The following is a 23,153-nucleotide window of genomic DNA, read 5'->3' as shown; positions in this document are numbered from 1 at the left end:
TGTACCATGTGAAACTGACGCAGAATTCAATGCAAAAAATCAAGAGAAGGGGGTTGCAAAACCTTTCTGGTTCACATGGGGAACCTTTCTCGCGGCAACAGCCGTGGCACGGGGAATCCCCTCGGAAACATCAGCCCTGGTGTCGCTAAATCGAGCATCAAGGAGAGACTTAACTCGTTCCGTCCTGCACCTGAACAAAGCCCCGGTGTCAAACAGTTTCCTGAAAATGGCGACACGTTCTCACGTAAGCACAAACCACAAACAAAGGGAACTAACTTTCACAGTACTTCCCGCTATGACTCCACGTGTCAATTTGGAGGAGAAAAAAAAAAAGCAGTTAATTTCAGAGCTGGGTTGTTGTTTTCTTTCGTTTATCCCCAGCCACACGGCAGCGGAACCTGCGGAGGCTGTTAGCTCCCTGGAGTTGAACGGGTTAAGATTAAGGACTACCTCAGCCAGTGAACCAGCCACCCACTGCCTTGCAGCCTTCAACAAGGAATGGGGAAAAGCAGAGATAACAGCAGAAAAAATTTTCCCTCTGTGGGGCCCCACAGCTTGGAACAGCTGGCCAGCCCTCCAAAGTATGGCACAACTCGGGTGACAAACTGACACAACCGGGCTTCATCAACACTCAGAATATGTAGTCTTTACAGGCAAAAAATCCTAGCCTTCTTCAGGTTTAACCCCTGCCTTTTCAGGTAAAAAAAAACTCCAGTCCTTTCAGGTGAAACCCCAGTCTTTTCAGGTAAAATCCTAGCCTTCTTCAGGTAAAACCTGTCTTTTCAGGTAAAACCCCAGTCTTTTCAGGTAAAATCCTAGCCTTCTTCAGGTAAAACCTGTCTTTTCACGTAAAACCCCAGTCTTTTCAGGTAAAATCCTAGTCTTCTTCAGGTAAAACCCCAGTCTTTTCAGGCAAAATCTACTTCATCCATCCCCATCCCAGCAGAACCAACCAAAGATACCCGCTTGAATGTTCCTATCCGAATCCAACAGTAATTCCAAGCCACTGAAATCATTTTTCATGCTAACTTTAAAAAGACAGCAACAACCAACCAATCCCACTCTTAACAACTAAATCATTTAAAAATATATACACGCATTTCCCATTATAAAAAATTTTCTTCCAACAAAATATTCTTTTTTAAATCTTGAGACATCAAAACAAAAATACATTTTTTTTATATACATAATTCATACACATATCTCTATTTAAAAAAAAAAAAAATTCTTCCGCAAAAATAATCAATTCATAAAACAAAATCCTTTCAACATTTAAAAAAACAAAAACAACACCAACAAAAGACCAAACAGATAATCCCAAGAATAAAAAATAATCATTGGAAAAAAAAAAAGAAAAAAAAAAGAAGGAAACGTCCAGAAACGTTCCAGCCACCTTCCTCCCTCCCCCCCACCCCCACCCGCCACCCCAAGCCCCTCCCCACCCCCCACACCCCACCCCCACCCACTCAGGCGCGGGTGTAGGACAGGTAGACGGGTGGGGGGGTGTTGTCGGCGCGGCCGGACGAGTGGTCCGTCTCGGTGCGGATGAGGAACAGCACGGCGGCCCCCAGCATGAAGCACACCGCACCCCAGGCCACCCCGTACGTCCAGTCCAGGTCAAAGCTCTGCGTCTCCGCCCGGTAGTACTTGTCCTCCTTCACCTGGTCAACATCATCATCACCATCATCATCGTCATCATCATCGTCGTCTTCATCGTCGTCGTCATCATCATCGTCGTCATCATCATCATCATCATCGTACGTCCAGTCCAGGTCAAAGCTCTGCATCTCCGCCCGGTAGTACTTGTCCTCCTTCACCTGGTCAACATCATCATCGTCATCATCATCGTCGTCGTCATCATTATCGTCATCATCATCATACATCCAGTCCAGGTCAAAGCTCTGCGTCTCCGCCCGGTAGTACTTGTCCTCCTTCACCTGCGGACCAAGATCCTCGTCGTCATCGTCATCATTGTCATCACCGTCATCATCATTTTTGTTGCCATCGTCGTTGTCATCATCGTCGTCATCGTTGACATCGTCGTTGTCATCATCATCATCGTCATCGTCGTTGACATCGTCATCGTCATCATCATTATCGTCATCATCATCATCATTGTCGTCGTCATCATCATCGTGTGTCCAGTCCAGGTCAAAGCTCCCCATCTCCACTCGGTAGTACTTGTCCTCCTTCACCTGGTCAACATCATCATCGTCATCATCATCATCGTTGTCATCATCATCATCATCATCGTTGTCATCGTCATAGTCATCATCATCATCATCATCGTTGTCATCGTCATAGTCATCATCATCATCATCGTTGTCATCGTCATAGTCATCATCATCATCATCGCCAATGTCACCATCATCAATGTTGTCATCATCATCATCATCACCATCATCACTGTCATCATCGTCATATCAGTATCATCATCAACATCATTATCAATATCATCATCATCATCGACATCGTCATCATCATCATCATCATACGTCCAGTCCAGGTCAAAGCTCTGGATCTACGCTCAGTAGTACTTGTCCTCCTTCACCTGCGGATCAAGATCCTCGTCGTCATCATCATCGTCGTCAACATCATCATCACCATTGTCATCATCATCGTTATCACTGTCATCATCATTATCATCATGGTCGTTACTGTCATCATCATCATCATCATCATCATTGACAACATATTCATTGTCATCATCATCATCATCATCATCATCGTACGTCCAGTCCAGGTCAAAGCTCTGGGTCTTCACTTGGTAGTACTTGTCCTCCTTCACCTGGTCAACATCATCATGGTTGTCATCATCATAGTTATCATCATCATCATCATAGTTATCATCATCATCATCGTCATCGTTGTCATCATCATCATCATTATCATCATCGTCATCATCATCATCATCGTACGTCCAGTCCAGGTCAAAGCTCCCCATCTCCACTCAGTAGTACTTGTCCTCCTTCACCTATGGACCAAGATCGTCATCATCGTCGTCATCACCATCATCATCATCATCATCATACATCCAGTCCAGGTCAAAGCTCTGGGTCTTCACTCGGTAGTACTTGTCCTCCTTCACCCAGTCAACATCATCATAGTCGTCGTCTTCATTGTCATCATCATCATCATCGTCACTGTCATCATCATCATCATCGTCATCATCATCATTGCCATTGTCATCATCATCATTGTTGTCATCATCATCATCATCACCACCATCATCATTGTCATCATCATCATCGTCTTCGTCATCATCATTGTCATCATCACCATAGCACTATCCAGAATCTGCTCTAGGTGCTTTTAACAAAACAGTATTTTTACCTTTTTTTAATTTTTTTAATATTTTTTAAACATTTTTTACTATATAACACATAACATCAATGTTACGTATACACACCAAAATGTAACTAACAAACTACACACACACACACACACACACACACACAATACAAACACGCATTTTGACATACATAAATTATGTATGTATCAGCTGCCCTCTACACATACGCACACATAGGCACACACACAAACACACACACATACACAAACACATACACACACAGCCACACAGACATGTGTATCCACACGCACACACACACACCAGCAACCCAACATCCCTCACACCTTTACATTGTAATACACCCCATGTCTTCTAATATTAACAAATTGTGTTGGGTGGTAACTCTCTCCATTCACAAGGTACAAAACTTAGTCAGTTCTGCTAACACTGCTGATACAGCCAGCACACAGGAAAATAAAAGATACACTGGAACTTCTTCTTCTTCTGCGTTCGTGGGCTTCAACTCCCACGTTCACTCGTATACGCGAGTGGGCTTTTTACGTGTATGACCGTTTTTACCCCGCCATTGTAGGCAGCCATACTCCGTTTTCGGGGGGGTGCATCCTGGGTATGTTCTTGTTTCCATAACCCACCGAACGCTGACATGGATTACAGGATCTTTAACGTGCGTATTTGATCTTATGCTTGCGTATACACACGAAGGGGGTTCAGGCACTGGCAGGTCTGCACATATGTTGACCTGGGAGATCGTAAAAATCTCCACCCTTTACCCACCAGGCGCCGTCACCGTGATTCGAACCCGGGACCCTCAGATCGAAAGTCCAACGCTTTAACCATTCGGCTATGGCACCCGTCTGATACACTGGAACAAATATTATTCTTATAATATTACCCCAATATTCTATCAGTTTACACTGGAGAATGACATAAGCCTACATCTGGGCCAGCATTTTTTGGAAGTCATTGACAGGTCCATCTTTTGTGAAGGGCTGTAACTCTCAAACTAGGAGGAAAAACTGCACTGGCTCTTAGTGCTGCAGCCTTGGGGGGCATGTCAGCCTTTAGGAACCATCCCAAAATGCCGACTGTCCTAAATCCCTCTTGGCCGAGAGAGTAACTTGGGCAAGACACTCTCCAGGAGACTCCAATCTAGCCCAGATTGTTGGGACAGCAGTTACCTCCTCTGCTATCCTGATGGTCTTAGTTGAACATGACTATGACAGGCGCAACAGCCGAGTGGTTGAACCGTTGGACTTTCAATCTGAGGGTTCCAGGTTCGAATCACAGCGACGGCGCCTGGTGGGTCATGATTTTTACGATCTCCCACGTCAACATATGTGCAGACCTGCTATTGCTTGAAACCCCTTCGTGTGTATATGTTGTAGTTGTTGGGGTGAGTTCTATCTTCGATACAGCGTTTTCCACAAGAGGGTAAGGACGAACAAGAGGGGGAGGAAAAGGGAATGAACACCTCACACAAGGTCGTTTTACAGAGTTTCTCTATTCTGATCTCGTCAATACGTCAATGCGCGACAACACGCGACAATGTGCGACCTCTCATCAGTGTGACAACAGGCCAAACAACGAAACACTAGGACCCGTCTGGTCCAGCCGATTCTCACGCTCTGGCTTACAGTTGCTGTGACGGGATCAGCTAAGCTATCCAGAGCTGTACTCACTGACACTGAGGAGCGATGATCACAATAAAATCATATTCATAAGAAACACGCAATTGCTTCCCCTAGCATCACAAGCACCAACACGCAATTGCTTCCCCTAGCATCACAAGCACCAACACGCACGCGCAATCTCAACCACACATTCATTCAAAGTGCCACAAAATAAATGCTATTACATATACGCAAACAGAAGATCAAATATGCATGTTAAAGATCCTGTAATCCATGTCAGTGTTCGGTGGGTTATGGAAACAAGAACATACCCAGCAATCACCGCCCCCAAAAGCTATGGCTGCCTACATGGCGGGGTAAAAACGGTCATACACGTAAAAGCCCACTCGTAGTTCATACAAGTGAATGTGGAAGTTGCAGCCCACAAACACAGAAGAAGAAGAAGAACATGACTATCACAATATATAGTCGATTGAGCACAACGGTATATCGACTGAGCACAATGGTATATTAGCCATATAAATCCTCATCTGTTTTTTCTTCTTCTTTTTTTTCAAGAAGAAATTTATTCACACACAAGCATCAGTGGTTTGTAAGCTGCAGACATTAAGCAAACAAATACACATGAAAAAAACTGACATGATAAAGTGTTAACCTTACTACAGGAACTAAACACACACACAGCACAACCTAAATGAAAGTGCCAGAATAACAAAGATACAATATACCCGCAAAATCTTCCAGTAGTCGCATCTTATTGAATTAATGGCATGATATATGTTGTGTGCCTCAGTGTGTGTGTGTGTGTGTGTGTGTGTGTGTGTGTGTGTGTGTGTGTAAATGTGTGTGTGCATATGTGTGTGTGTGTGTTGTGTGCTGTGTGTGTGTAAGTGTAATTTGCGTGCATGTGTGTGTTTCAAACAGAACGTACAATTCCTTGTCAGAAATCTTGTGGCAATGAATAATGCCTGGAAAAATAAAAAGTTGCTGAGAGTCTCTTGTGAGTGTAACAGAAGAAAAGTATGTACAAAATAAAACAGAGTGCTTACCTCTTCTGTGAACTTGACAGGGTAGATGATGAGGCAGATAATCTGCAGAATCACTGCACAGCATCAAGTGAATAAATAAATAGTAAAGAAATGAATAATAACAGCCGAGTATATGTATGTACACACACACACACACACACACACACACACACACACACACACACACACGATCTGTATACAAATTTATGACTTATAACTGAAGTCTGAAAAGAATTAAATGATCAGTTCACTGTCAAAGAGAGTGTGTGAAGAAGAGAGAGGGGGGGGAGAGAGAGAGAGCAAGAGAGAGATGGGAGAGAGAAAAAAGAGAGAGAGGGAGATAAAGAGAAAGAGAGGAGAGAGAGAAAGAGAGAGGAGAGAGAGACAGAGACAGAGAGAGAGACAGGGAGACAGACACAGAGAGAACTCAGAACGTTTTTTTTTTTTATTCAAGAAATAAGATTTTAGGCATGGCCTATTCTTCCAATATGTCCTTGCTAATCTACATCAGTTACAACAGCACATATATATTTAATGAAAAGGGGAGAAAGAGAAAATAAAAACTTCTTCTTTTTTAAAGTCCTGCAGAAAGAATATGATAAAGAGCAGACACGCGTGCGCACGCACACACACACACACACACACAAACACACACACACATACACAGATTGACAGATGGATGAGAGAGAGAGGGAGAGAGAGAGAGAGAGAGAAAGGGGAAGGGGAAGAGAAATATGTCATCAGTATCGACAACCGGATGACTAAAGCCACATCGTTGTTATCATCAAATCCAAGTACGACAGTTGTAATTAGTACTAAAATGACTACTACCATCACCAATATCACTTATACAAGAGCTATTGTCACTATCATGATGGAATGAAATAAATAAATTCATGCATGCACACAAAATAGACGAAAATGAAAGAAATGAAAATGCAAAACTTGATTTGAACATATCAATGTGGGTGCGTGGTAAAATGTACTTGTTTGAGCCATATCAGCATGAGACTCGGGTAAGCAAATGTAGATATTGTGGTGCCAAGTTACTGTGCGCTTTGTACACAAGTATCGCTTTGTTGAATACTGTTTTTGCAATGGAAGGATGTTTAATCTGGCTTGTTTTTCAAACGTTGACAATGAAGGATCTGGTAAAATCATTTTGGCTGCTCTCTTGTGAAGGGAATTTAGCTTTTTAAGATGAACATCTGCAGCACAGCTCCAGACTACAGATGCGTAATTAATGAGAGAAAGACAGTGAGCGTGGAAGAACATCTTGCGAGCATCACTGTCTATGTAAGACTTGAGCTGATTAAGTAAAAAAAGAAGGTGTGCCAACCTTATACAGACAGAGTTAATGTGTGATTGCCATTTCAGTTCATGACTTCCAAGACACGGTGCTCGTGGATGGAGTTGCCATAGACATTCAAACTGAGGACAAGTGGATTTTTTTTTATGCTTTTGTCTTGGTGCGAGAATCATATTTTTTGGTTTTTGGGGGAATGAAGCCGCCGATATTTTCTCCCCCTCCACTAGACCTTGAGTGGTGGTCTGGACGCTAGTCATTCAGATGAGACGATAAACCTAGGTCCCGTGTGTGGCATGTATTTAGCGCACGTAAAAGAACCCACGGCAACAAAAGGGTTGTTCCTGGCAAAATTATGTAGAAAAATCCACATCGATAGGAAAAACAAATAAAACTGCATGCAGGAAAAAATACAAAAAAATGGGTGGCACTGTAGTATAGCAACACACTCTCCCTGGGGACAGCAGCCCAAATTTCACACAGAGAAATCTGATGTGATAAAAAGAAATACAATACAATACAATACAATAGAGTTGGATTTGCACCATTTAGAAACATCATTTATGCCCGTCTGAAGAGAATATTGAACTGAAGCAACGCTGACAGCATTGGAATCTGCAAAAAATCACATGAGACTCTTGGGTCTGATATAGCCAAAGCAAGGTCATTGATAAATATGCAGAATAGAAGTGGTCCAAGAACGGATCCTTGAGGAACTCCACTTTGAACTGCTTCAGTGGAAGTAGTCTTACCACTGGTAAACAAATGTTGTATTCTGTCTGTAAGGAATGATTCAAAAAAGGACAGCGTGGTGGGGTCTCTGAGATACAATGACAGTTTTTTAAATAGAGTTTTGTGGTCAACAAGATCAAAAGCTTTCTTTAAGTCAAAAAAAGCAGCACCTACGATTTCACTGTGGTTGATGCCAGACAACCATGAATCACACAAATGGACTAATGCTGTTTGACATGAATGACAATGTCCAAAGCCCGACTACAAAGAGAGAGAGAAGAGAGAGAGAGACAGAGAGAGACAGAGACAGACAGACTGAGACAGAGAGATCAACAGAGAAACAGAGAAGGGGAGAGGGTGGTTTGGGGGCTGTGTGCACTGATTTTTTTTTTCTACCTGTTTCATATTCTAATGCATTTTGGAATCAAACTCAGCCCTAACAATGAGTGCATGTTTTCTAAGCTTTTCTAATCCACTGTTTAGCAGAATGTTGACCTGTTAAAACTGAATGAAATTGTTTAAAAAGAAAAAGAAAAAAAGAAAAGAAAATTTAAATCTGAAAAGTTTAGTTCAGTTATGATATGTTTAGTTCAACATCAAAGAAAGTGTGTGGGGGAGGAGGATAAAGAAAGAGGGATTTTTTGTTTGTTTGTTTGTGTGTGTGTGTGTGTGTGTGTGTGTGTGTGTGTGTGTGTGTGTGTGTGTGTGTGTGTGTGTGTGTGTGTGTGTGTGTGTGTGTGTGTGTAGGCATGTTTTGTAATTGTGCACGTGAATGTTTAAGTGTGCCACATATAACTCTCTATCCAAGATATCACCCCCTGCCATGACACAGATGGTTTCTTGTCAAGATCATTCACAGTTTTCATGCTGAGAATGCTGTTCAATGCTGTGGGCACGGTACTGAGGAAACTCCTTGTTTCTGGAAACCTCCAGGAAATGCACATAACTTCAAAATGTGAAATTCTCTCTCATTTGAATCTACACCCTCACAGAATAATAATAATAATAATAATAATAATAATAATAATAATGGTACTTATATAGCGCTGAATCTTGTGCAGAGACAAATCTAAGCGCTTTCGCACCAGTCATTCTCACGCACGCATAACTCTAAAACTGGAGAAACTAAAGACAAGGAAGAGGCAGGGAAGGGAGGCTATTTAGGGAAGAGGTGGGTTTTAAGGCCAGACTTGAAAGAGCTGAGTGTGGAGACTTGACGAAGCGAGAGAGGAAGTTCATTCCAATTGCAAGGTCCAGAGACAGAGAAAGAACAGCGCCAACAGTCGAGAGTTTGAATCTGGGTATGCGTAAGTGGAGTGGATCCGAAGCTGATCGTAGTGAGCGAGATGGAGTGTAGAGGTGAAGGCAGCCACAGAGATAGGAAGGGGCTGATTTGTGAATACATTTGTAGCATAGAGTGCTGATCTTGTACTTTATGCAGTGTGAGACAGGGAGCTGTATTGGCAGGCGAGCGCTTTTAACCATTCTGTCTCCTTCCTCAGGAAACACTGACAAATCTTTACTGTATCATTTTGCTAAAGAATTAGAAGTTTAACATTAAAAATAATTTTTAAAAAACACCAAAAAACAAACAAACAGAAAAACAAAACTTCAGCGCAGAGACCAGGAAATCATGCCCACACAGAAGCTTAACAATCAATTACTGGAACGAAGGTAAACCCGACAGGATGTGTCAGAGCTTCAGAGCTGAGATGAGATGATGTGAAACGGTTTTTCCCGTAACGCACTACAGCGCGTCCCTTATGCACACAGAGATCTGAAAAGGACCCCCGGTTTTCAGTAACGTATGTCCCACGGATGCACACGATTTCCCTGACATGCTTTAATTTCTCGGTCGATCTCGACTTGGAAGTAACGCCATCACTGCAGAACAGACAATACTGAGTGTTTGGAGTTGCATCCCTTGTTGAATCGGATAACTTTCGATCTCCCTGTTCTTTTAAATGTGCGCGTGCGTTTATGTAAGTTTGTGCCTGCCTATGTGTGCGTATGTGTTAGGCTAGCTGTTGGATACACATGTATTGTTAAAATGTATGTACGCAGTGTGTGTGTGTGCGTGTGTGTGTGTGTGTGTGTGTGTGTGTGTAGTCATATTTTGGTGTGTGTATGCAACATAGATGTAATGTTTTATGTTAACAAAGCGTTTTTGTAAAGCACCTAGAGCAGATTTCTGGATAGTGTGCTATATAAGTATCCATTATTATTATTATTATTATTATTATTATTCTTTTGAAGTGGCAAAACGGGCATTAAAATGCCTTTGTTACAATGGCTTTCAGGCCCTGAAACCCGATAATCTTCAGCAGCAGATGTTCTTAAAGAACTGACATTGGAAATCCTGGGGGGACCACCCAGACTTGACACAGAGTGTCCTGGGAACCTAACATTTTATCTCTATCATAGTCTATGGGAAACACTGTGAAACAAGCTTCCAATTTCCCCTTCCGTGGTTCTTGCCCACATTTGCAAGCGTCTCCAACAAAGCTGGCAGAAATTTTTTAAAAGGCTCATGATTTTTTTTTTTTTTTTTTTTTAATAGATTTCATTGAAAACATTCATCTTCAAATGTAAAAACCATTCTTCTTATCAAGAGTTATTGCTTTTGATGATATGCAGCATTTCCATACTGGTGATGGCCAGAACTATCGGCTTTGTTGATAACAGATCTGTCTCCACTGCTTGGTTTGTTTTCTCAACCACTTGCTGTTGCTGAGAAAATGACAACGTCAAAGTTAACTGTGAAAACACACACACACAGACACAAACACACATGACACAAACACATACACACAGACATGCACAGTGTCACACACACATGTACATACACACAACCACACACACACACACACACACACACACACATGTATGGATGCATGCATGCATATATGCATAAACATGCACATAACCACACACACCCACACACACACATACACAAAACAAACACACACACACAGACATGCACTGTGACACACACACATCATGTATACACACACAACCACACACACACACACACACATACATGTATGCATGCATGCATGCATATATGCATATACATGCACACAACCACACACACACACACACACACACACACACACACACACACACACACACACACACACAAAACAAACACACACACACAGACATGCACTGTGACACACACACATGTATACACACACAACCACACACACACACATAAATGTATGCATGCATGCATGCATATATGCATATACATGCACACAACCACACACACACACACACACACACACCCACACACACACACCACCCAAACAGAACAACTGCACAGACTCACATGTGTTGTACAACAACAAACCCACTCCCCGACGCCCCTCACTTACTGGCAAAGATGGTGACGACGCCAGCGATGATGTACAGCAAGCGCTTGTGCGTGCACAGTCCGATGCTGCCCACAATGGAAACGGCCAGCATGCACAGCAGACCAATCATGACCAAGGCAGCACACGCAAACAGCCAATCTGAAACACAGCATCACATCCAGAGATGCCAACCCCGGTCAAGTGTTTGTGGGAACAGTCAGGAAAGAACAATCTGAATCCGGTAGGAACACTCGGACTCCAAGCCACATCAGCGAATGGGCACAGACGCTGTTTGACCGAGACGCAGCTTGATTTAGCCACATTCTCTCTTGTTCAGGCAAAATATTAAGCTGATCGGTCCGCTCAATGCTGTTTCAATGTAAGCACGCACGCCATTAGCTGAGCATCACCACGTGAGACCAAGGTTAGTCATGACTGCCCTGGCCTTGTGATCGATAAGTCCAGTGCGTCTGGGTAATGTTACGACAGGAAAGCATGTAGTCGAAAATGATGAACTCCTCGGGAATTTTTTACCTTGGCGCAACATTGGAACAAACTGCGACTGAATGTAACAAAATACGGCGAAATCGTAACAGTTTTCATCTCTACACATCCCATCATCATCATCATCATCATCATCATCATTGTTGCTTCAAGCCCAGCTGACAGCACAGGGCCGTATCAAGGCTGAAAACAACATCTACACTGATCCATACAATGAAAATGACATACATCTGATGATGATGATGATGATGGTGGTGATGATATGGATACTTATACAGATGCCCATATTCAGTTGGAGACCAAGCTCTAAGCAATTTACAAACACAGAGCCATTTAGAGAAAGACAGACAGACAGACAGATATATAGTTATATATAGATATCTATATACAAACAAATATATATCTATCTCCTATACATATCTGTCTGTCTGTCTGTCTCTCTGTATATATACAGGGCAACCAGCTGCCATGGCGCAGAGGTCAGCATCGCGGACTGACGGGTGGGAGGAAGCAGGTTCGAACCCCAGCAGAGGTGGGTTTTTCGGCCCCCAGAGTTGAGTGTGCTTTGGGCTTAAATTGGGAGACTGGGACCACACAGTCAAGTATCGCCCACTTCACGGATGCCTCTTTGGGCGTGTTGCTCCAAGTTCCTGGCCAACAATGTGAAAAGAGGAGAAACCTGGAAAACGATAAGTACAGTCACATAGGACACACCCCTCATGTTCAACCACTGCATCAAGTTTTCAGCAGAGGACGACCAGCAGACTGAGCAAAAGCACGAATCACAAAATTTACGTGACAGGAGGCATACAGAACCAGATCACGCCGGCAGGCAGCTCACACATCCTCGGCTCAAAATCCTCAACTCCAGAGACAGAAATAAACATTCATAACTTTCGTAGTTCAGTTCAGTTCAGTTGCTCAAGGAGGCATCACTGGGTTCGGACAAATCCAAATTATATACACTACAGCGCATCTGGTACTAAGCGGATACCTGACAAGCAGTATAACCCAACACCCTTAGACCTTCAGGGGGATAATGGAATAATAATAATAATAATAATAATATGAAGAGAAACAATTATGAATACATAGATAGATAAACAAAATAAATAAATAAATGAACAACTTTCATACCTCACATATACATACAGGTCAATGGACCACCAAGACAGAAAATAAGAAAGAGAGGGGGGGGGAGAGAGAGGGGGGGGACAGAGAGAGGGGGGGAGAGAGGGGGGGGGAGAGAGGGGGGGGGAGAAAGAGAGAGTGGGGGAGAGAGATAGGGAGAGAGGGGGAGAGAGAGGGGGGGAGAGAGGGGGGGGGAGAGAGGGGGAAAGAGAGAGAGGGGGGGAGAGAGGGGGGAGAGAGAGAGAGGGGGGGGGACAGAGAGCGAGAGAGAGGAGGGGGAAAGAGGGGGGGAGAGAGGGGGGAGAGAGAGGGGGGGACAGAGAGCGAGAGGAGGGGGAAAGAGGGGGGGAGAGAGGGGGGAGAGAGAGGGGGAGAGGGGGGGGGAGAGAGAGAGAGGAAAGAGAGGGGGGAGAGAGAGGGGGGGGGAGAAAGAGAGGGGAGAGAGAGGGGGGGCAGAGAGCGAGAGAGATGAGGGGGAAAGAGGGGGGGAGAGAGGGGGGAGAGAGAGGGGGAGAGAGGAGGAGGAAAGGGGGGGAGGGGAGAGAGTTAGAGGTGGGGGACAGACACAGAGAGAGACAACAGAAAGAATAGGACAAAGCCAGAAACTCAGAGAGTGTTAGAAAAGAGGAAAGTTTCAGCACAGAATTTCCAGAAGGTTGAGATACCATTTATCACTGAACGTGCTCCCAACGGGAGACCCACACACCCATACCCACACCCATGTCACCCACACACATCACAATCACAATGCTGTTTCGTCATTTTCCTCACTGCCAGCCTGAACCAAGCTTCTTCTCTTCGTAAAATCATTACCACTTTATAATTTTCTTGAAGATGAGTGCAGCTTTATATTATCAGTACACACCTATGTGCGGACACATGATCTGTGGAAATGAACGGGTTACATTATCATTAACTGCATGAGCACGAGCAGTGTGTTGTAATGATTCCCACCAGCTGACATCTCTGCATCAGAGCAAAGGATCTGCAAAAGTGATACTTCTGTCAGTGAATCAACAACACAAATTCCAACGGAAAAATGTTGTGCGATAACAAACACAAATTCAGGTTAATAATCTATCTTTTCCCAAACCCTTCGTTTGATGTGTGTGAATTGTTCTCCATTCCGCATGCAACAGTGTTGCTGAGAATCACCAAAGACAAATTCACCCATACATCCGATACATCGAAAATTCTCTTACTGAGATGATAACATTATTTGTCTAAACATGCATTACAATAACTGACACACAGATCTCCAAACTCTCTTTTCAATACTCCATCCCACCCACAGAAACAGTTATACCTGAACATTGCCCACCCACCCACAGAAACAGTTTTACCTGAACATTGCCCACCCACCGACAGAAACAGTTTTACCTGAACACTGCCCACCCACCCACAGGAACAGTTATATCCAAACAATGTCCACCCACCCACAGGAACAGTTATACCTGAACATTGCCCACCCACCCACAGAAACAGTCATATCCAAACACTGCCCACCCACACACAGGAACAGTTATATCCAAACACTGCCCACCCACCCACAGGAACAGTTATACCTGAACATTGCCCACCCACCCACAGGAACAGTTATATCCAAACACTGCCTGCTCACCCACCCACAGGAACAGTTATACCTGAACATTGCCCACCCACCCACAGAAACAGTTTTACCTGAACATTGCCCACCCACCCACAGAAACAGTTTTACCTGAACACTGCCCACCCACCCACAGAAACAGTTTTACCTGAACATTGCCCATCCACCGACAGAAACAGTTTTACCTGAACACTGCCCACCCACTCACAGGAACAGTTATATCCAAACACTGCCCACCCACTCACAGAAACAGTTATATCCAAACACTGTTCACCCACCCACAGGAACAGTTATACCTGAACATTGCCCACCCACACAAAGGAACAGTTATATCCAAACACTGCCCACCCACTCACAGAAACAGTTTTACCTGAACATTGCCCACCCACACACAGGAACAGTTATACCTGAACATTGCCCACCCACACACAGAAACAGTTATACCTGAACATTGCCCACCCACTCACAGAAACAGTTATACCTGAACATTGCCCACCCACCCACAGGAACAGTTATATCCAAACACTGCCCACCCACTCACAGAAACAGTTATACCTGAACATTGCCCACCCACCCACAGGAACAGTTATATCCAAACATTGCCCACCCAGTCACAGAAACAGTTATACCTGAACATTGTCCACCCACCCACAGGAACAGTTTTACCTGAACATTGCCCACCCACCCACAGGAACAGTTATATCCAAACATTGCCCACCCACCCACAGGAACAGTTATATCCAAACACTGCCCACCCACCCACAGGAACAGTTATACCTGAACATTGCCCACCCACCCACAGGAACAGTTATATCCAAACACTGCCTGCCCACCCACCCACAGGAACAGTTATACCTGAACATTGCCCACCCACCCACAGAAACAGTTTTACCTGAACATTGCCCACCCACCCACAGGAACAGTTATATCCAAACACTGCCCACCCACTCACAGAAACAGTTATATCCAAACACTGCCCACCCCCACACAGGAACAGTTATATCCAAACACTGTCCACCCACCCACAGGAACAGTTATATCCAAACACTGCCCACCCACTCACGGAAACAGTTTTACCTGAACATTGCCCACCCACACACAGGAACAGTTATACCTGAACATTGCCCACCCACTCACAGAAACAGTTATACCTGAACATTGTCCACCCACCCACAGGAACAGTTATATCCAAACACTGCCCACCCACTCACAGGAACAGTTATACCTGAACACTGCCCACCCACCCACAGGAATAGTTATACCTGAACACTGCCCACCCACTCACAGAAACAGTTTTACCTGAACATTGCCCACCCACCCACAGGAACAGTTATATCCAAACACTGCCCACCCACTCACAGAAACAGTTTTACCTGAACATTGCCCACCCACCCACAGGAACAGTTATACCTGAACATTGCCCACCCACCCACAGGAACAGTTATATCCAAACACTGCCCACCCACTCACAGAAACAGTTTTACCTGAACATTGCCCACCCACCCACAGGAACAGTTATATCCAAACACTGCCCACCCACTCACGGAAACAGTTTTACCTGAACATTGCCCACCCACACACAGGAACAGTTATACCTGAACATTGCCCACCCACTCACAGAAACAGTTATACCTGAACATTGTCCACCCACCCACAGGAACAGTTATATCCAAACACTGCCCACCCACTCACAGGAACAGTTATATCCAAACATTGCCCACCCAGTCACAGAAACAGTTATACCTGAACATTGTCCACCCACCCACAGGAACAGTTTTACCTGAACATTGCCCACCCACCCACAGGAACAGTTATATCCAAACACTGCCCACCCACCCACAGGAACAGTTATATCCAAACACTGCCCACCCACCCACAGGAACAGTTATACCTGAACATTGCCCACCCACCCACAGGAACAGTTATATCCAAACACTGCCCACCCACCCACAGGAACAGTTATACCTGAACATTGCCCACCCACCCACAGAAACAGTTTTACCTGAACATTGCCCACCCACCCACAGGAACAGTTATATCCAAACACTGCCCACCCACTCACAGAAACAGTTATATCCAAACACTGCCCACCCCCACACAGGAACAGTTATATCCAAACACTGTCCACCCACCCACAGGAACAGTTATATCCAAACACTGCCCACCCACTCACGGAAACAGTTTTACCTGAACATTGTCCACCCACCCACAGGAACAGTTATATCCAAACACTGCCCACCCACTCACAGGAACAGTTATACCTGAACACTGCCCACCCACCCACAGGAATAGTTATACCTGAACACTGCCCACCCACTCACAGAAACAGTTTTACCTGAACATTGCCCACCCACCCACAGGAACAGTTATATCCAAACACTGCCCACCCACTCACAGAAACAGTTTTACCTGAACATTGCCCACCCACCCACAGGAACAGTTATACCTGAACATTGCCCACCCACCCACAGGAACAGTTATATCCAAACACTGCCCACCCACTCACAGAAACAGTTTTACCTGAACATTGCCCACCCACCCACAGGAACAGTTATATCCAAACACTGCCCACCCACTCACGGAAACAGTTTTACCTGAACATTGCCCACCCACACACAGGAACAGTTATACCTGAACACTGCCCACCCACTCACAGAAACAGTTATACCTGAACATTGTCCACCCACCCACAGGAACAGTTATATCCAAACACTGCCCACCCACTCACAGGAACAGTTATACCTGAACACTGCCCACCCACCCACAGGAATAGTTATACCTGAACACTGCCCACCCACTCACAGAAACAGTTTTACCTGAACATTGCCCACCCACCCACAGGAACAGTTATATCCAAACACTGCCCACCCACTCACAGAAACAGTTTTACCTGAACATTGCCCACCCACCCACAGGAACAGTTATACCTGAACATTGCCCACCCACCCACAGGAACAGTTATATCCAAACACTGCCCACCCACTCACAGAAACAGTTTTACCTGAACATTACCCACCCACCCACAGGAACAGTTATATCAAAACACTGCCCACCCACCCACAGGAACAGTTTTACCTGAACATTGCCCACCCACCCACAGGAACAGTTATATCAAAACACTGCCCACCCACCCACAGGAACAGTTTTACCTGAACATTGCCCACCCACCCACAGGAACAGTTATATCCAAACACTGCCCACCCACTCACAGAAACAGTTATATCCAAACACTGCCCACCCCCACACAGGAACAGTTATATCCAAACACTGTCCACCCACCCACAGGAACAGTTATATCCAAACACTGCCCACCCACTCACGGAAACAGTTTTACCTGAACATTGTCCACCCACCCACAGGAACAGTTATATCCAAACACTGCCCACCCACTCACAGGAACAGTTATACCTGAACACTGCCCACCCACCCACAGGAATAGTTATACCTGAACACTGCCCACCCACTCACAGAAACAGTTTTACCTGAACATTGCCCACCCACCCACAGGAACAGTTATATCCAAACACTGCCCACCCACTCACAGAAACAGTTTTACCTGAACATTGCCCACCCACCCACAGGAACAGTTATACCTGAACATTGCCCACCCACCCACAGGAACAGTTATATCCAAACACTGCCCACCCACTCACAGAAACAGTTTTACCTGAACATTGCCCACCCACCCACAGGAACAGTTATATCCAAACACTGCCCACCCACTCACGGAAACAGTTTTACCTGAACATTGCCCACCCACACACAGGAACAGTTATACCTGAACATTGCCCACCCACTCACAGAAACAGTTATACCTGAACATTGTCCACCCACCCACAGGAACAGTTATATCCAAACACTGCCCACCCACTCACAGGAACAGTTATACCTGAACACTGCCCACCCACCCACAGGAATAGTTATACCTGAACACTGCCCACCCACTCACAGAAACAGTTTTACCTGAACATTGCCCACCCACCCACAGGAACAGTTATATCCAAACACTGCCCACCCACTCACAGAAACAGTTTTACCTGAACATTGCCCACCCACCCACAGGAACAGTTATACCTGAACATTGCCCACCCACCCACAGGAACAGTTATATCCAAACACTGCCCACCCACTCACAGAAACAGTTTTACCTGAACACTGCCCACCCACCCACAGGAACAGTTATATCAAAACACTGCCCACCCACCCACAGGAACAGTTTTACCTGAACATTGCCCACCCACCCACAGGAACAGTTATATCCAAACACTGCCCACCCACCCACAGAAACAGTTTTACCTGAACACTGCCCACCCACCCACAGGAACAGTTATATCCAAACACTGCCCACCCACATACACAAACATTTACACCCGAAAACTGCCCACCCACCCACACAAACATTTACACCCAAACACTGGCCACCTACGCACAGAAACATTTTCACCTGAACGCCGCCCACTTACCAGTCTCGACGCACATCTCCAGGAAGGAGACGCCGTTGACCTGAACACAGTCCCACCACAGGCCCCAGGACTTGGGGTTGCCCTGCTCAAAGGACACCTCCATCCAGTCCGGCCCCGCCACCGACACAATCATCAGGATGAAGGCGATCATGCTCATGATCACCGCCAGAAGCTGTGCACAGCACAAGGCAAAGGATGCGGAATGCTAGACAAACATTTGATGAAGATGATGATGATGATGATGATGGTGATGATGATGATGGTGATGGTGATGATGGTGATGATGATGATGGTGATGATGATGATGATGATGATGATGATGATGATGATATGGATACTTATACAGCTGCCTATCCTCAGTCGGAGACCAAGCTCTAAGCGATTTAAAAACACAGAGCCATTTAGAGAAAGAGAGACAGACAGATATCTACCCCAGACAGATATATATCTATCTCCTATATATACATCTGTCTGTCTCTCTCTTTCTATATATATACAGGGCAACCAGCTGCCATGGCGCAGTGGTCAGCATCACTGACTGACGGCTGAGAGGATGTGGGTTCGAATCCCAGCAGAGTTGGGTTTTTCGGCCCACGGCCAGCTCCTACCCAGAGGTGAGTGTGCTATGGGCTTAAATGGGAAGACTGGGACCACACAGTCAAGATGCACGGATGCATCTTCAGTGTCGGCGGATTCATGGGTGACCGCCATTGGAGGGACGTGGTGGCGGTCTCCACTCTGGGAGGAACGCTCACTCAGTCTGGCTCCGTGACTAAGCCATTATTGTCATCAGTAGGTGGTGTTTGAAGAACGTTAAATCAGAACAAGCACTACCAAACACCACAAAGTGACTCAGCAGCAGTGCAGGGTCTCCTCTGGTGTGTGGCCTCCTGGCGACCTAACACTGATGTTTCCCTGAAGATTGCCAGCACTGGGACTGTGACAGACGAACCTGGGTGTTGCTGTGCATGGGGAACTCGGAGTGAGCGACATGGACGTAATGCCACTTAAACGGTGCAGATGATGGGCAGCAAAAAAAAAATATATATATATATATTATATTCACATATACGGGGTATTCAGGCACCAGCAGGTCTGACACCTGATGACCTGAGAGACTGGAACAATATCCACCTTTAACTCACCAGTGCAGCGACTGGGATTCAAACCCACAACCCTATAATTGAAAGTTCAACGCTGACCACTTGGCTGTTGCTCCTGACTTACACCAGGTACCATAGTGGAGTGACAGAAGACGATCATTGTTTTTATCAACAATTTTTATTTGCTTCTCAAAGAGGTGTTGCTGCATTTGGACAAACCCATATATACGCTACACCTCGTCTGCTAGACAGGTACCTGACAGCAGCATAACATGACGTGTTTGGTCAGGCCTTGAATGCACGCTTAAATAATATTTATGTACCTATCACACTGAATTTAGTCTCCAGGATTTTGCCAGAGGACAACATTTACATTGCCATGGGTTTTTGTTTGTTTTTTTAGTGTGCAAGTGCATGCTGAACATTAATCACATTAACATGACTTTGTGTGTATTTTATTCCAGTACTCTCTCTCTCTCTCTCTCTCTCTCTCTCTCTCTCTCAGGAACAGCATCCAAAGTTTCCACAGCATGGAAACGTGGGTTGCTTTATGGTGCTGGAGATTGGGAATGCACAGTTGACCTACCAGAGGGGAAGAAACACCCGGAAATCATCAGCAAGAGCGGCATGAGACCTGACATAGTACTCCACTCCAAAGCAACGAAACATGCAATTCTGATTGAGCTCACTGTGCCATACAAAAGCAGAATGGAGGAAGCCCACATCTACAAGATTGAGAAGTATGCTAGTCCAGCCAGCAGCCTGAGAGAATCTGGCTTCCAAGCCAAAGTCCTCGCCATAGAGACTGGTGCACGAGGGTTTGTGGGCGCATCTGCCTAAAGCCTCATGAAACAGCTGTATATTTCTGGAAGAGAGAGGACATGGGCTCTCAAGGAAATGACAGAAGCAGCAGAAAAGAGTTCCAGCTGGATCTGGTTGAGGATTAAATATTTCCCTACTCAGACTAGGCATACGATGGCTCAGTGGTTAAAACATCTGCCAGAAAAGGTGACTCAGTCCTGAAGTGGCAACCACCATGGAGGCATAGGTTTGAACCTGCTGAGGACCAGGAATAGAAGAAGAAAAGGCAGTATAATACAAGGGCATCCAGGAGTCATGACCTGGGTGTGGCCGGGCCCCCTCAGAGTGTAAGGAGTTAAGGGCTGAAACACTTGACTGAGGGGGGCTTCTTCTCTGAAGACCTTGTACTGTCCAGCTCTCCCTAGTAATAAGTTTTTTTATCTTGAATCTCTGTCTGTCTGTCTGTCTCTCTCTCTCTCTCTCTCTCTCTCTCTCTCTCTATCTCTCCCTCTCTGTCCGATCGGAAGTACAGAGACAATCTGGAGTCCCGTGGAGTCAGGGTGGCAAACGACCTGACGAGACAGCATGCAGCCGTTGCAGCAGACACCAGGCGGGAAGGCAAGGCGGCCTTCTTTCGACACAGCAAGATGACGATTGGTCCCCGACGACCCGACCCCAAGACCTACGCTGAAGCAGCAGCAGCCAAAGGAGACGACACACACGAGACAACCTGGAACCCCCCAGCACAGACTGACTTGGGAGACGACCCCTGCCATGTGAGTCCGCGCCATCGGGAAAACAGAAACAGCGACGGGGATTCCCCGTCTTGTGGTGTGCGACCTGGTCAATGTGACATTCCTCCCTGTGCCATCAACAAATCACGTGGGAACAGTGACACTCCTGCACGTGCAAACAGTGGTAATACATGATGGGAACTTTTTTTTTTTTCTCCCCTGAACGATTCAAGCAGATCAAGGAGAAGTCCAAATCGACAATGCTGACTGAAATCCTGACCTAAAAGGTCAATCTTATCACAGTAAGTTGACAGCCTTCAGCAATCTGAACATGAATGAATGATAAATGAAATGGATACTTATAGAGCACCTATCCTCGGTCAAGACCAAGCACTAAGCGCTTTACAAACAAGGAGACATTTGCACAACAGGATGCCTACCTGGGTAGAGCTGACTAAAAGCTGTCATTGGGCGCCCATCACATGTTTGCTGTGTCATTCAATCAGAATTCAGGCACGCACATACATACTCATCCAGACATGTAATATTTCAAGTGTATGACTGGTTTTTTTTGTTGATCTACCCCACCATGTAGGCAACCATACTCCATTTTTGGGGGTGTGCATAATGAGTATGTTCTTGTTTCCATAACCCACAGAATGCTGACATGGATTACAGGCTCTTTAATATGTGTATTTGATCTTCTGCGTGTGTATGCACACGAAGGGGGTTCAGGCACAACCAGGTTTGCGGAGATCCGAAAAATCCAAAAAGTCGCTATTGTCATGTATCCACCTGAATGGCATTTATTTATACTTTTTTGCAAACTTGGCTGTACAAGAATTTCACATAGTGCAGACAACTAACAGACAGTACACAAAACAAAAACATTTTTGCAAGAGTTTGAATGCATGTGTGTGTGTGTGTGTGTGCGCGCGCGCGCTTGAGTGTGCGTGTGTGTGAGTGTATGCTTGAGTGTGTGTGCGTGTGCGTGAGTGCGTGTGTGTGTGTGTGCGTGTGGTGTGTGCATGCATGCACCATGTTGTGTGCGTGTGTGTATGCGTGTGTGTGTGTCTGTGCATATTTATGAGTGAGTGTGAATTGGCCACTTTCGACAGAACGCTGTCCATGTCCGTGCAATGCTTTAAACAACTCTCGGTGTGTGCATACACGAGGAACATGAGCGAAAGGTACGTGACAGTCTGCAATGCCAACACAATCACACTTCCGCAGTTCCGCATTCAAATGCACAGGTGGTTTTTGTCACACAACAAATCGCCTGTCGACTGAATTCACTCAATTCAAAGATGCTCTCTACTTCACATACCTTGTAAGGTCGACAAACTCTAACTTCCGTCTCCCCCATCTTCGAAATCGCTTGTTATTCCAACAGAAAGTTTGCTTTTTCTGCAATGCGACCCAAATCACTCATTCATAGAGGTCAG

At 45.3% G+C, this 23,153-nt stretch overlaps 1 protein-coding gene across 1 annotated transcript; it reads right to left on the bottom strand.

Moving 5' to 3' along the window:
* Positions 1 to 1,466: 1,466 nt before the first annotated feature.
* LOC143288239 (transmembrane protein 47-like) lies at positions 1,467 to 23,153 on the bottom strand. Its single transcript, XM_076596590.1, has 5 exons — positions 23,036 to 23,153; positions 19,071 to 19,242; positions 11,388 to 11,525; positions 5,994 to 6,046; positions 1,467 to 1,661 (listed from the first exon to the last, which is right to left on the bottom strand). The coding sequence occupies exons 1-5, from the start codon at positions 23,072 to 23,074 to the stop codon at positions 1,467 to 1,469; spliced, it is 597 nt and encodes a 198-aa protein (XP_076452705.1). The 5' UTR covers positions 23,075 to 23,153.

This window comes from Babylonia areolata, chromosome 12, assembly GCF_041734735.1.
Source record: "Babylonia areolata isolate BAREFJ2019XMU chromosome 12, ASM4173473v1, whole genome shotgun sequence".
Lineage (NCBI taxonomy): Eukaryota > Metazoa > Mollusca > Gastropoda > Neogastropoda > Buccinidae > Babylonia > Babylonia areolata.
The sequence above is the reverse complement of the archived record's forward strand: the minus strand, read 5'-3'. Positions and strand labels throughout refer to the sequence as shown.